General features: G+C 39.3%; 1 protein-coding gene across 1 annotated transcript in view; it reads left to right on the top strand.

The window, feature by feature from the left end:
- Positions 1-681: 681 nt before the first annotated feature.
- The window catches only part of UBE2W (ubiquitin conjugating enzyme E2 W), a 70,460-nt gene continuing 56,095 nt past the window's right edge, over positions 682-15,046 (top strand). Inside the window, exon 1 of the mRNA XM_060116126.1 lies at positions 682-743. Within this exon, the coding sequence (XP_059972109.1) occupies positions 729-743 (15 nt within the window). The 5' untranslated portion in view covers positions 682-728. The remainder of the gene's footprint in view (positions 744-15,046) is intronic.

Genomic DNA, 15,046 nt, shown 5'->3' with positions numbered 1-15,046 from the left:
TGAGGGGCTAGGGTAGCGGGGCAGAAATCGCACACAAACAAAAGAAAAACTTCCAAATGTTCTCTTCCCCTTCAGGCAAGTTTCAGTTCTATAAATCTACCCTTGCCTTTAAAATATCAAAGTGCTGTTCTGACCTCAATTCTCATCCCGTTGTGCCAGGAAATCTGTCTCTCTTCCCCAAATTAGGAATATGAGAAGACTTCCAGGTCCGTAAAGACCAGAAAGCAGCCCTGCGGCAAGTTTTATCTTGCCCCAGAGCTGTGAAAGTGGGCATGGTAGTGTGGAAAAAGCATCCGAAAAGAAAAAAATCTGTAAACCATACACCTGTGGTTGGAAAAACAAAACAAAACATTAAAAAAGCCCCAAAACCCACGGATCTGGATATCATCAGGATCTCGGGGTATAGACAGAAAAAAAAGAACAATCGTGGCTCGGGTCAAAACCCGAGGAGCATTTCCTAAGCGATCGGGGTAGCGAGTGGGGATCTTAGTGGAGGCTGGGGAACTGGATGTGACCGAACGTACGGACATCGCCATTCACCGCGGCCGGGTCCGCGCCTCCCGCGCCGGGCGCCTGGTACGCTAGCCAATCCCCTCGCGCACTCCCCTTCCCATTGGAGGCCCCGCCCCCCGCGCCCGGGATGCTGGGCCTCCGCGGCGTGACGCAAACACGGCATCTCCGCCCCCTGCGTCTCTGGCCTCACCGGTCTTGGGGGGGATGGTTCTATCATGGCGTCAATGCAGGTAAGAGGAGTTTGCAGCATCTGGGCGGGCTCCGGAGCCGCAGGGAGGATACGAGCGTTTCGTCCGGGGGGGTGTCTGGGACTCTGGGGCACCTGGGCCGGCTCCGGAGTGGCTCCGGTGGCCGGCCCTTCCCCAGCGTCCGGGCGTTGGGAGGGGTGAGAGGCGGCGAGAAGAAGGGGGTTTCTCGGTCGGTCGAAGCGGACACCAGCCGGCCGGGAAGTTGGGGGATAAAGAAGGTTAAGGGGAGGAAAGGGTGAAGTTTGATGTTCGCTCAGCGGCAGTGGTCTCGGAATCATCTCCAGCTCACACGGACGGTTCCCGCTGGCCTGACCCCCGCCCCAGGGATGTCTTTTCCTCCGCGGTCCCCGGCTGGGCGGAAACAGCTGCTGTCGTCGTTGTCGCTGGGGCAGGGGCGGCCCTGAGAGGGGCTGAGTGTGGGGAGCTGAAAAGGCGTTCCCGGAGAAGGCGGCTGGCTGCAGAGGCGTTTCGCGGCCTCTGTTCAGGCCTCCCACGCCCGGCCTCCCTGGCCTGCTCGGCCCCTCTACTGCCCTTTTGGCTCTTAGTCCTTTGCCCCAGGGGTACCTTCCTCTCTCAGCCTCCGCACTCTCAACGAACATACGTCCAGCAGCCCATTTTCTCCCTCTCCCCGAAGCTGCCGTTAGCCCATCAAAGTCCTTTGCCGCCTAATATGCAGTCTCCCCGAGAGACAAGTCACCAGCTCCCCATACCTCCCGGGATAGATAGCTCGCCCTCAAATCTTTTTATTTCCTACGGTGCCCCACCCTTGCGGTCGCGGTTAGGCTACAGCCTTTTACCCCTCTTCCCCAGACCTTTAGTGGAACCTTAGTTTGGTAGGAGGTGTTTTGTTAACCCGTGTTGTATTTACCTGACCTGGCAATGCGTGGTTTTCTGGTTTTCCAACTTAATAGGCTCCTTTTTACCAAATCCAGGGAGTTTGATTTTTTTTCAGGCAAAGATGGCATCCACAGTTGCAGTTTTGTAGAGATTAACTCTGCATTATCTATAGCTTGCATTTAATTTACAGATGAAGACTAACTCTGTCAAAACATAGGAAGAGAAGGCAGAACTCCTGTTTGGAGTGTCATCTGAGCGCTTTTTAGAGTTTTAACAACATCTTAAAGAGACCACGTTTTTCTTGGAAGGATTTTATGCTTTTGTTTCTAGAAGAATAAGCACGTTTCCCTGTCCCTTTTTTCCTCTTTTTAGGAGAGAAAAGTGCTTTTCTTTCATCTCTTCTCTTTTCTGCATCTTCTTCCTCTTCTGTGCACGTATTTGCTTCACATTTACTTCTGTGCTTTTGTGTTGTCTGTTCCCTTTCAGCCTCTCTATTCAAGACTCTTTTTACCTTTGCTTCTCCCTCTGGACTTTTCTGCAGAATAGAAAAAGAAAATTGTATATAACATTCCTAGTTGAAGAGATGTCATGAAGTAGTCCAGAGAAAAAACAAGAACAATTTCAGGAAACATTATACTTTACCCTAATCTCCCGAGAGACGTTAGAGAAGTTTCATCATTTGAGGCCAAAAAAGGAACTGTAGAACACTAGTTGAACAGTAGATCGGCTATATGACCAATTTAAGATTATTTGTATTAAAAGATTAAAATCCACTATACTTGTGATTATATTTGACAGGAGGATTATAGGGATAACTAATTTGCTGATTAGATTTAGACTTTTAGTGTCTGGAGAAGACAGATTTCAGTTTTTTTTTTTTTTTTTTTTTTTCCTTTTTGCGGTATGTGGGCCTCTCACTGTTGTAGCCTCTCCCGTTGCGGAGCACAGGCTCCGGATGCGCAGGCCCAGCAGCCATGGCTCACGGGCCCAGCCGCTCCGCGGCATATGGGATCCTCCCAGACCGGGGCACGAACCCGTATCCCCTGCATCGGCAGGCGGACTCTCAACCACTGCGCCACCAGGGAGGCCCCAGATTTCAGTTTTTAAGAGAAAAAAACTTGAGTCGGTACAAAACAATGTTGACAGTCTTGAATTTTACATGGCGACTTAAGCAGTGGAAACAATATTTGGCAGTGCAATACTGCCTTTTTCTGCATCCCAAGTACTACCTCTGACTGTCTTTTCACCCTTTATTCCCTTATGTCTTCTGATTAGAGGAACGGAAAACTGATGTTTCCTATTTTAATTAAAACTAAATTCTTCCTTTTATTTGTATTTTAAAAATACCTGATACAGATTTTCTGGTAGTATCTTTTATTAAAAATTTTTTTAATCGAAGCATAGTTGATATACAATAGTTTATGTTTCAGACGTACAATATAGTGATTCACAATTTTTAAAGATTATACTCCATTTATAGTTATTAGGAAATATTGGCTATATTCCCTGTGCTGTACAATATATCCTTGTAGCTTATTTATTTTGTACATAGTAGTTTGCACGTGTTAACCCTGTCTCCCTATCTTGCTCCTCTCCCTTTCCCTCTCCAGTGTTAACCACTAGTTCTTTATATCTGTGAGTCTGTTTCTTTTTTGTTATATTCACTAGTTTTACTTTTTAGATTCCACATGTAAGTGATACTGTACAATATTTCTTTCTCTGACTGATTTTATTTCACTGAGCATAATACTCTCCAAGTCCATCTGTGTTGTTGCAAATGACAAAGTTTCATTCTTTTTTACAGCTGAGTAATATTTCATTGTTTGTGTGTGTGTGCATGTGTGCATGCCAACATCTTATTTATATGTTCATCTGTTGATGGATACTTAGATTGCTTCCATATCTTAACAATTGTAAATAGTGCTGCTATGAACATTGGGGTGCATGTATCTTTTACATTAGTGTTTTTGTTTTCTTCTGATATATACCCAGGAGTGGAATTGCTGGATCAAATAGTAGTTCTAATTTCTATTTTTTTGAGGACCCTCAATACTATTTTTCATAGTGGCTGCACCAATGTACATTCCCACCAACAGTGTACAAGGGTTCCCTTTTCTTCACATCCTTTTTTGGTAGTGTCTTGAAAAATATTTTAATATAGATAAACTGAGCTTTTTGAAACACAACACTTTGTGTGGTTATTCTGTGTCTTAGAACAACATTTTTTCCTGACCATCTTAATGGCAAAATTTAACTCCTCAAAACAAATAAATTATACATAAAACTACAGCTAAATTATGAAATTTGTTCATTCACTCATCAGTTATTTTTTTGAGGGCCCACTATGTGTCTGGTATTCATCTAGGTGCTGGGGATACAGCAGTGAACAAAAGCAGGCAAGATTTCTGCCCTTGTGAATGTAATAGTCTGGTTAGGGACAATGGATAAGAACAAATATTTAAGTTAATCGCTATTATATTAGAAGGTGATGGTGCTATGGAGAAAAATTGCGGAAGGAGGTTAGGAAATATTCTTTGGATTTTAGTTTGAGTGCTTAGGAAAAAACAAGCTATACATGAATGCTGCTCTAACCATGTCTCTACCTAAAAAAGTTTTCAATAGATTTCCTTATCTTAACCGGCACCAGGATATAATTGCTGATGAGGAGGTTACTTAAGCTGTAAGAGGAACTGTATTTTAAAAACATGCATATTATACAAATGTAACATAAGATTTGATTACTTACATTGATAAAAATAAATAAATGAATAAAATAAATTAGCCTTTAGGATCATCAGGATATCAAGTAAAGGTAGACTTTGAATTTCTTCTTTGGAGAGTATGTTTTTTTTTTTTTTTTTTTTTTTTATAAATTTATTTATTCATTTATTTAATTTTTGGCTGCACTGGGTCTTCGCTGCTGCACGCGGGTTTTCTCTAGTTGCTGAGAGCGGGGGCTACTCATTGTTGCGGTGCACGGGCTTCTCAGAGTGGTGGCCTCTTGTTGCAGAGCACGGGCTCTGGGCACGCGGGCTTCAGTAGTTGTGGCGCACGGGCCCAGATGCTCCACAGCACGTGGGATCTTCCCCGACCAGGGCTCAAACCCGTGTCCCCTGCATTAGCAGGCAGACTCCTAACCACTGCGCCACCAGGGAAGCCCTGGAGAGTATGTTGTTGTTGTACTTTGAATTTCTTCTTTGGAGAGTATGTTGTTGTTTTGTCTTTTTTTTTATTGAAGTATAGTTTATTTACAGTGTGTTAATTTCAGGTGTACAGCACAGTGATTCAGTTATACATTTATATATATATATCTGTTCTTCAGATTCTTTTCGGGGAGTATGTATTTTAAACTTGATGTTGTAACTACTGCAGTATACTCTATCAGTGCCTCTCAACCTTTTTTTAGGCTGTGGCACACACAGAAAATACTTTTTGAATTGCACACCAGGGTGGGTGAGATTGTTGGAGGCTAGAAGCACCTGGCCAAGCAGCTCAGAGTGAAACACTGGGGATGAGGATCAGTATTCTGGTACAACTGTAATGCTGGGGAAACTCTGCTCTGTAGTTTTGCTAGAGTTGTTCTTCAATATACGGTTCAGGATTGTGGTTTTCAGATTTATATGAGCCCTTTGAGATGTTCTTCCCCATTTTTTTTCTTTTTCTTTTTTCTTCCTAGAACAAAGTCACAAATCACCAAGTAAGATATGATTAGATTATGTTTTAAGAAACCATTCTTTGAGAATGGTGGGTTCATGGTGATACTTCAAATTGGCAGGAGTTAGAGTAAAGAAATAGATTTACTTTTAATTTTGATGATTCTAGAATTCTTAAAATATTATGTGGAAAAGTTGTCGATAACAAATTTTTAGATTTAGCATTTTCGGGACTTAGATAATTTGGTACAAACTTTCTATCCCCAAACTACAAAAGCATTATTAAAGTGAATTTTTATGTGATTCAAAACATTTCTTAAAAGTGTAGCAATATTAGGATATTCTGTTTTCAGCTAAACCATAAAATAGTATTTTTTGTGTTATGTTTCTTTTTTCATTTTGTACCTAATCTTTTTTTTCCCTATTGGCTCATTTCATATTATAAAATAATTAATATTGCCTCCTGGATATATTTTCTGATTTTAGAATTTAGCTGTTTCATTCAACCTTTATGTTGGAAGTTTTTGAGTATACCTGGTATACTTTTCTAACCTAACCATCTAGATTTACTGATTGTAGGTAATGAACTACTTTTACCTTATGTCTTAAGATCTTAGAAAGTCAGTGTATAGTAGTTAATATTTGTCAATTCCAGAAATAGTGATATAATTGAAAGAAATGGTCAGTTGAATTACTCTTGCAGATTTTCTGAGTTTTCTTCCTCTCTCTTAATTGGGTCTTAGACTATTGACTGTTGACTTGACTAGATGGAAGGAGATTGAGATTTAGTAACAGGAGATGGATTATGAATGTGTGTTTTTTCTTAGATGAGTTAGAAATAATAAATTATTTTGGATTATTCACAACTCTGCATTGCTGTTTACTCAAATAATTGGCTGTAGTGATTGAGAGAGGTAGAGTATGGGCTCTTGCTGACATTATTATTGTAGTCATGTTACCTTGACAATTAGATTTCATATGACTGTTGACATCATTATGAAGGGTTACAGCATAATTAAAAGTTAGAAAACTGACTGTCATCATGGATCCTGAGGCTTACTGAGCACTGGAGACTTGGGGTGTATAGCTAGAATTACAGTATCTGAGAAGGTTGGCTAGGTACTCTGTCTAGGAATGAGGCTGACAGAGAGCTGTTGGAGCAAGTGCTGAAGGAAAAGGGGAACAGCATAGAGTAGAATTGATGGTGTTCTGTGTGAATGAGAAACATAAGTAGATAGTAAATTACATTGTGAACAAAAGCATAAAGTTGGGGTCATCATCTTAATTCTCAAAGCAGTCATTGTGGTATTTTTCTTTTTGCTACTTTACAAGATGCCTTCTAGTTTTGTCCTAAAGTGTTGGTTTGGGTCTTTCATTTAACTTTTTAGGTCTCTTCCACTCCTCTGGGCCATAGATTCCATTAGAATAGGAAAAAAAAATCCTTTCTCACTGTTCCTTAAATGTGCACATAGTGACTACAGTAAGTGCTTGTCGGTCACTTGACATAGCAAATTCTGCATTAATTTAGTTTTATTTTAGAGAAATCCAAAAAATTTCACAATTTGTTTGGAAGCACAAATGATCCCAAATAGCCAAAGCAATCTTGAGAAAGAAAAACAGAGTTGGAGGAATCGGGCTCCCTGACTTCAGACTATACTACAAAGCTACAGTAATCAAGACAGTATGGTACTGGCACAGAAATAGAAATGTAGATCAGTGGAACAGGATAGAAAGCCCAGAGATAAACCCATGCACATACGGTCACCTTATCTTTGATAAAGGAGGCAAGAATATACAATGGAGAAAAGACAGCCTCTTCAATAAGTGGTGCTGGGAAAACTGCACAGCTACATGTAAAAGAATGAAATTAGAACACTCCCTAACACTGTATACAAAAATAAACTCAAAATGGATTAAAGACCTAAATGTAAGGCCAGACACTATAAAACTCTTAGAGGAAAACATAGGCAGAACACTCTAAGACATAAATCACAGCAGGATCCTTTTTGACCCACCTCCTAGAGAAATCTAGTAAGCAATTTTCTTACAGTAAGGTTGAATACCTATAAAGGAACAACAAAATTCATATTTATAATTACATGTGTATTCCCCCCAAAGTTTGCTTATTTTCTTGATTTATGTGTTTGCCATAACTTTATGTTTTTCAAAGTATTTTCATTTTCTTCCTCTCTGGATTCTTATTCCAACCTTGCAAAATGGGAAGTCAGATAATCCCATTTTATTCTGTTAGATAGAAAGAGTGACTTTTGATAAGTAATCACTTATTTGGGAAGTGACTTACCCAAAATTTCATAGCAACTGAGTAGTGAAGCTGAATTGGAAACCAAGCTCTAAAATCTACTGATGCTGTTAAGTTGGAGGTAATGAACATATTAACAAGTTTGGTATTGTTGGGAAATCATTTGGATAATTATTTAAATCTTCAGTCAAGAATTTAGCATTTACTAAAATATTTTATAGCTTCTATAGTTAAGAAAATGAGAAGAAAATGTTCCTTATACTTGAAAATATAAAGTCACTTTATCAAAATTTTTACAAAGGTTCTTTATGCATATACTTGTGTACTGAGTAAAATTATAATGGCAAATCTTTACTGTTCAAAGATAATCTTTATTATTAAAGAGAATTTTTAAAGGGGTGATCTGGCATTTTTCTGAAAATATACTTCTGCATAGTATTTATCTAAATTGAGCACTTGTTAGATGAATTTTATTGCATCTTTATATCATTGTTTGCTTCATTATTTTACCTACATGATACTTGTTCATGTTTGTCAGGTGTTTTAAGAATGTCTTCATTTGATAGCCTTTATTTGGGAATGCAGTTTTTGGAGTACCAACAAATGGTGCATGCCTTTTGAGTTACTTTATTCTGAGAAAAAAGGTAGTTTCATTCAGTTGCTTTTGTAAAACTTTATTAGAAAAATGTGCTCAGGATCTGGAATCAAAAGACCTGGATTCAGGTTCTGTTTCACTACATAACAGTTGTGTTGCACAAACATCAGTGTAGTGAAGTGGTTAAGACAAAAGTAGATTAACAGAGAGGTAAACAATTGTAAAACTCCTTTCTTGATTTCCCTTCCCAAACTTGTTCTTTCTATAGTATTCTCCATGTGGTACATGGCAACTTCGTTCTTCCAGTTGTTCAGTCAGAAGCCTTGGTTTCATCCCACTCCGTAGTCAAACCATCAGCAGATTCTATCCAGCTCTACCTTCAGAATAAATCCAGAATCCAGTTGTCCGCTCTTCTGCATCATTACCTGATGTAAATCATCATCATCACCTGTCATCTGTATTATATCAACAGCTTCCTAACTAGTTTCTCTGCTTCTGCCCTTGTTCCCTTCCAGTCTTTTCTCAACTCATCAGATTCTTTCAAAACAAAAGTCAAATGTCACTTCACTCACATCCTTACTGTGGCTTCCCTATTTTACTCAGAATATAATCCAAAATCCCTGTTAATGACCACTGCCCCACCCATCTCACTTCTCTACAGCCTTATGGGCCTCCCTGCTATCTTTGCCCCTGGTATTTCCTCTGCTTGCAGTGCTCTTTTCCACATAGCTGATGGCTCACTTCCTTTTTTTAAAATCTCAGATCTTTGTTCAAATGTAGTTTTCTCAGAGAAGCCTTCCTTGATCACCCAGTACAAAACAGTCCTTCCGGGCTTCCCTGGTGGCACAGTGGTTGGGAGTCCGCCTGCCACTGCGGGGGACACAGGTTCGTGCCCCTGTCCGGGAGGATCCCACATGCCGCGGAGTGGCTGGGCCCGTGAGCCATGGCCGCTGAGCCTGCACGTCCGGAGCCTGTGCTCCGCGACAGGAGAGGCCGCTACAGTGAGAGGCCCGCGTACCGCAAAAACAACAGCAACAACAACAACAGAAAAACAGTCCTTCCACTGTGGCACTTGCAGTGCCCCTTTCCCTGCTAAATTTCATCTTCATATCCCTGACGTATTGTTAATTAATATACTATTTCTCCTGGTCATACCCCAGTGCCTGGCATGTAGTAGGGCCTCAGTAAATGTCAATGGAATAAGCACAGCTTTTGTATTCAGATAAACTTGGTTTGAATTCTAGCTTTACCATTTAATATCTGTGTAACCTTTTTTCTACCCATCCTATGGGGTAAAATTACAAATTACTTCATGTTATAGATCTTTGGAATTGTTTGTGAGTTACATCTTGTAATTCTATAGGCCTCTTATTTTGAACTACTTCTATCAAGTACTCACTTTAAAAAAATTTTGATTCCTGGTCCTGTGTCGGCTACCAATGGAAAAAAACAAATTTCCTTTATATGAAGCCTCTCCTTGTATTTACACACCACAGGAAGGAGAGAGGAAGTATGATTTCTAATTAGCATGTATTCTTTGCCAATCTTCTTCAGAATTTGAGAGTTAGCCAAGTAAAATTTTGAGCCTCTTACTTCAGTTTTACATGGCATGTTCAGTTTTTTTTTTTTTGGCCGCGCCACATGGCATGCTGGATCTTAGTTCCCTGACCAGGGGTCGAACCCATGCCCCCTGCAGTGGAAGCGCAGAGTCCCAACCACTGGACTGCCAGGGAAGTCCCAATTTTTTTCTTTTTTTAATTGAAATATAACTCACATATCATAAAACATAACCTTTTTTTAAAAGTATAAAATTCAGTGGTTTTCAAAATACATTCACAGCCATTGTCACTAAAAGAATATACTCACAAAGTCACCCCCAAAAGAAATCCCTTACCCACTAGCAGTCAGTCTGTTCCCAGTGTATCATGTTATCCTGTCCCCCAAGTCCCCACCTCCACCCTTGGAAATCTCTAATTTGTTTTCTATCTTTATAGATTTGTCTATTTGGGGCATTTCATATAAATGGAATCATACAATATGTGGCCTTTGGGACTGGCTTCTTTCACTCAGCATAATGTTTTTGAGGTTCGTCCATATTGTAGCTTGTATCAGTACTTCATTCATTTTTAGGCTGAGTAATAGTCCATTTTATGGTTATACATACCACAGTTTGTTTATCCGTCAATTAATTGACATTTGGTTTGTTTCCTGTTCCCATCTGTTAATTGACTGTTTGTATTATTTCTGCTTTTTTTTTTTTTTTTTTTTTTTGCGGTACGCGGGCCTCTCACTGTTGTGGCCTCTCCCGTTGTGGAGCACAGGCTCCGGACGCGCAGGCTCAGCGGCCATGGCTCACGGGCCCAGCCGCTCTGTGGCATTTGGGATCTTCCTGGACCGGGGCATGAACCCGTGTCCCCTGCATGGGCAGGCGGACTCTCAACCACTGCGCCACCAGGAAAGCCGTGCTTTTTTTTTTTTTGAATAATGCTGCAGTGGGTATTTATGAACATGTTTTTGTATGGACATGTTTTATTTGTCTTAGGTATATACCTAGGAGTGGAATTGCTGAGTCATTTGGTAACTGTTATATTTAATTTTTTAAGAAACTACCAGATATTTCCATGGCAGCTACACTATTTTACATTCCCACAAGCAGTGTGCAGAGGTTCCAGTTTCTACATATTCTGGCTAATATTTGTTGTCTATTTAAAAAAATTATAGCTATCTTAGTGGGCGTGAAGTGGTATCTCATTGTGGTTTTGATTTGCATTTCCCTAATGACTAATGTTGGACATCTTTTCTTGTGCTTATTGATACATTTCTTGGAGAAATGTCTATTTAAATCCTTTGCCATTTAAAAAGATAAGTTATCTTTTTATTGTTGAGTTGTAAGAGTTCTTTATATATTCTGAATTTATCGGACATGAGATTTGCAAATATTCTCCTATGTGAGCTGCGTTTGCACATTCTTCATGGTATCCTTTAAAGCACAAATATTTTTAATTATGATGACGTCCAGTTTATTCTTTTGTCATTTGTACTTTTGTTTTCATATCTAAGAAATCATTACTTAATTCAAGGTCATGAAGACATACTTTATTATACCTCTCTTCTTCTGAGAGTGTTATAGTTTTAGCTCTTACATTTATGTCTGATTTATTTTGAGTTAACTTTTGTATATGGTCTGAGGTATTTTTAGCTTTTATAGCATTAATATGGCAGGTTGTTTTCTTTTTGAAGTTGTATAGGTCCAAGATGAGAGTCCATCAGGTTTGATAATATCCTGCTGGATTCAAATTCTTTCTCTTGGTGAGTGGAACTGTTAGCTCTTTTTCAGAATAGAATTTATATTACAGCCCTACTACTAAAAAATGTGATTATAATCCTGATAAACTATTACTGAGAATATTTATGTATTCATATATTGGCTTTTATTATAATTGAAATAGACACACGAACTTTGGTTTTTAGACTTGCAAAAAGCATTGAGCCATTGGGCATTTTAGAGGTCATCTAGTCCAACCATCATACCTTTAAATCATTGCTGCATTTTGTGATTAGAGCTAGTTGATAAAATGATTACTTTTGTACTGCATGAAAGGAAGCTATATTGAGCAAACTGATATATAGTTTTTTTAGTATATAGATTTGATATGAGAAAAATTGTTACATTTCCTTAAATAGGAAAACCAATTTAAGGATTTTAGTGGAGAAAATTATGTAGCTGGGCATATTGGTGCCATCTTTGCTCTTTATGTTGCTGGAAACCTCAAATTCCTATCTTTATAACAATTAGTTTGAGCTACTTGATTTGATATTTCTACAGTCTGTCCACATTATTCATGAATTCTGTATTTGTGAGTCCACCTACTTGTAAAGTTTATTTGTAACCCTAAAATCGATTCTCATGGTGGTTTTGTGGTGATTTGCACACATGTGCAGAGTGGGAAGATTTGAGTTGCTGACGTGCATGTTGCAGCTCAGGTAAAACAGGGCAACTTTGCAGCTGTCATACAGTAAACGAGTGTCTTTTCTTGGATCTGTTTAGTGCCACTTTCTTTCACATTTTTGTGCTTTTAGTGATTTCACTGTTTAAAGTGGCCCCCAAGCACAGTACTGGAGTACCATTCAGTGTTCCTAGTTGCAAGAAGACTGATGTGTCGTGTGTAGAAAATATGTGTGTTAGATAACCTTCATTCAGGCATGTACTGTTGCCCTTGGGTTCAGTGTTACTGAATAAACAATATATATTAAGAACTCTAAACAGGAACACACACAAATTAAGGTTATTACTGATTGGATGAATGTGAGTGGAGGATCACAGAAACCTAACCCTGTATTTCCCCTAGGAACAGTGTTTCACTGTTTGCTAATTAAGTATTTGTCGTGACTTTACAGAACATAACTACTGTGAATAATGAGAATTGACTATATTTTGATTTAAATTTCAGTCCACCTTTGATTTGAAATGTACTGAAGCCAGGTTAAAACTGGCAAAATGTAATGTTACTACATTCAGGTTCCTTGTTTGCCTTTTTCCATTTTCTACTGTAGGTAAGTACTGTCCCCCAGTTTTTTTCTTGAATTACCCACACAATCCAAGTTAGTGGTTTTCCATGTTGGCATTATATTGAAGACACCTGGTGAGCTTTAAAAACAACAACTATCCCCAAAGATTGATTAATTGGTCTGGCATGCATCTTGGGTATTGGAATTTTTCTCAGCTCCTTGCTAAGTCTGGTCTGCAACCAAAGCTGAGAACTCAGCTACAATGGGAGAATGTAGCTGTGCAAATTATGTAAATTGGATAAGATATAATAAATCTCCAGATTTAGGGTTCAGGAGATGGTAGACATTTCAAAGTTGATACTTCTGGAGAGAGCTTTTTTTTTTTTTTTTTTTTTTTTTTTTTTTTTTGCAGTACGCAGGCCTCTCACTGTTGCGGACGCGCAGGCTCAGCGGCCATGGCTCACGGGCCCAGCCGCTCTGTGGCATTTGGGATCTTCCCGGACCGGGGCACGAACCTGTGTCCCCTGCATCGGCAGGCAGACTCTCAACCACTGCGCCACCAGGGAAGCCCTGGAGAGATCTTTTTAAGAACCAAGTTTGAGACTATGAAAATGTTTATGTTTCTGGCTGTTTACATGATCACAGTTCTATCAAAGAACACCCATTTTCTGTACATATCAGAGCAAATGTTGACTGCCTTTTCAATTTTTGTGAAATCTCTTGTTTGGTGGCCATTTTATACAAAGAAACAACGTATCTGCCCTGAGAGTTCTTTGTGGACGAGGATTAGTAAACAAAGTACATTACTATGCTGCTGCTGGGTGGTCCTCTAGGCTTAGTTATGAGCTTAGTGATTCTTCTGTGCCAGTTGTCTACCTAGACAAACTTACAAATTTTATATCAGAAATCTTTGGAGTTGAATATGAATAATTACAGTCTTAAGGGTTTTTTTGTTTTAGTTTGGTTTGGTTGTTTTTGATTGTTTTAAATAATCTTAGGAGTCCTATATTAAAATGTGAATAGCCCTTGGAATGTTAGTCTTGTTTTTAGTCTTTTGGCCGTTATTGTTGTTACCCCATGCAGCTCCCATTTTAGGCCTATGCTGAGAGCTTTTTGTCAGTCTGTTAAAATCACTGAGAATCAGGCTGTTTATGATTCTGGGTCCTGGGTCTATCTTTCCTGTCTTTAGGCTGAACTGGACATTACTGCAAATTTGTAGATTCTGTCAGTAGCCTTTCCCTGTTATGAATACTTAATCTTTTTACTCACTTTTTAATAGTGAGCTTCCACTTTGAATTCTGAGTATTTTCACAGTTCTCAGTCTTGTCTTTTCATTGTTTCTGAGATTTTTAAAAAACTTATATAGCTAACTTACCTAATTAGTCCCTCTACTCTTTGTCTGTCTTGTTTATTTTTAAAAAATTTTTGGCTGTGTTGGGTCTTAGTTGCTGCGCACAGGCTTTCTCTAGTTGCCGTGAGCGGGGTCTACTCTTCGTTGGGGTGTGCGGGCTTCTCACGGTGGTGGCTTCTCTTGTTGTGGAGCATGGGCTCCAGGTGCTCGGGCTTTAGTGGTTGTGGCATGAAGTCTCAGTAGGTGTGGCATGCAGGCTCTAGAGCGCAGGCTCAGTAGTTGTGGCGCACGGGCTTAGTTGCTCCACGGCATGTGGGATCTTCCCGGTCCAGGGGTCGAACCCTTGTCCCCTGCATTGGCAGACGGACTCCCAACCACTGCACCACCAGGGAAGTCCCTGTACTTTTTGAATTCAGATTTTATTCGGAATCCCCATTAGTTCTTTAAATCTTTATATCTGGCATCATGAATCCACCAAACTTAGCCTCAGTCTCATAGCTGTACACACTTTTTCTTACCTTGTGTGCCCTCACAGCACCTTTTACCTCTTTCATAGGATTTTTCACTTCTGCCTTGTACTTACTATAAGGGTACTTTATTAGATCTTTAAGTTACTAAGGGCAGTGTGCTACTAGTAGTAAGCACTCAGGTGTTTTCTGAGTAAATAAATAGAACAGCAACTCAAGTAAATACTTTTTTCAAAACAGGTCAGAAGTGATATGAAAACATTGCTTTTTTGCCCCATCTCTGATTCCTTTGATGTCTGTCTTTTGCTTCAGCTTCTGCCCTGGCCCGATTAAAGAAATCTAAAGAATTGAATGGAATAGGAAAAAGTATATAGTATTTTAAAATTAATGTTCATTTCCTGTTAATTATATACATCTCTTTCAACTAGATTAATATTTGGTTTGTAATTCTTTCACTTTGGATGTAATGCTTCAATGGAAGTCTTCTTTTTTTTTTTTTTTTTTTCCTTATGGTAGGTTTTTTCCTTAAGCTTCGAGTCCACAGTGCTTATTTTGACAGCAAATAATTTTAGGTCTTGCTTCACTGAGAATAAAATTATGTGATTGCTCTCTC

The sequence above is a fragment of the Mesoplodon densirostris genome, chromosome 13 (assembly GCF_025265405.1).
Source record: "Mesoplodon densirostris isolate mMesDen1 chromosome 13, mMesDen1 primary haplotype, whole genome shotgun sequence".
Taxonomy (NCBI): domain Eukaryota; kingdom Metazoa; phylum Chordata; class Mammalia; order Artiodactyla; family Ziphiidae; genus Mesoplodon; species Mesoplodon densirostris.
This window is presented reverse-complemented; position numbering and strand designations above follow the sequence as displayed.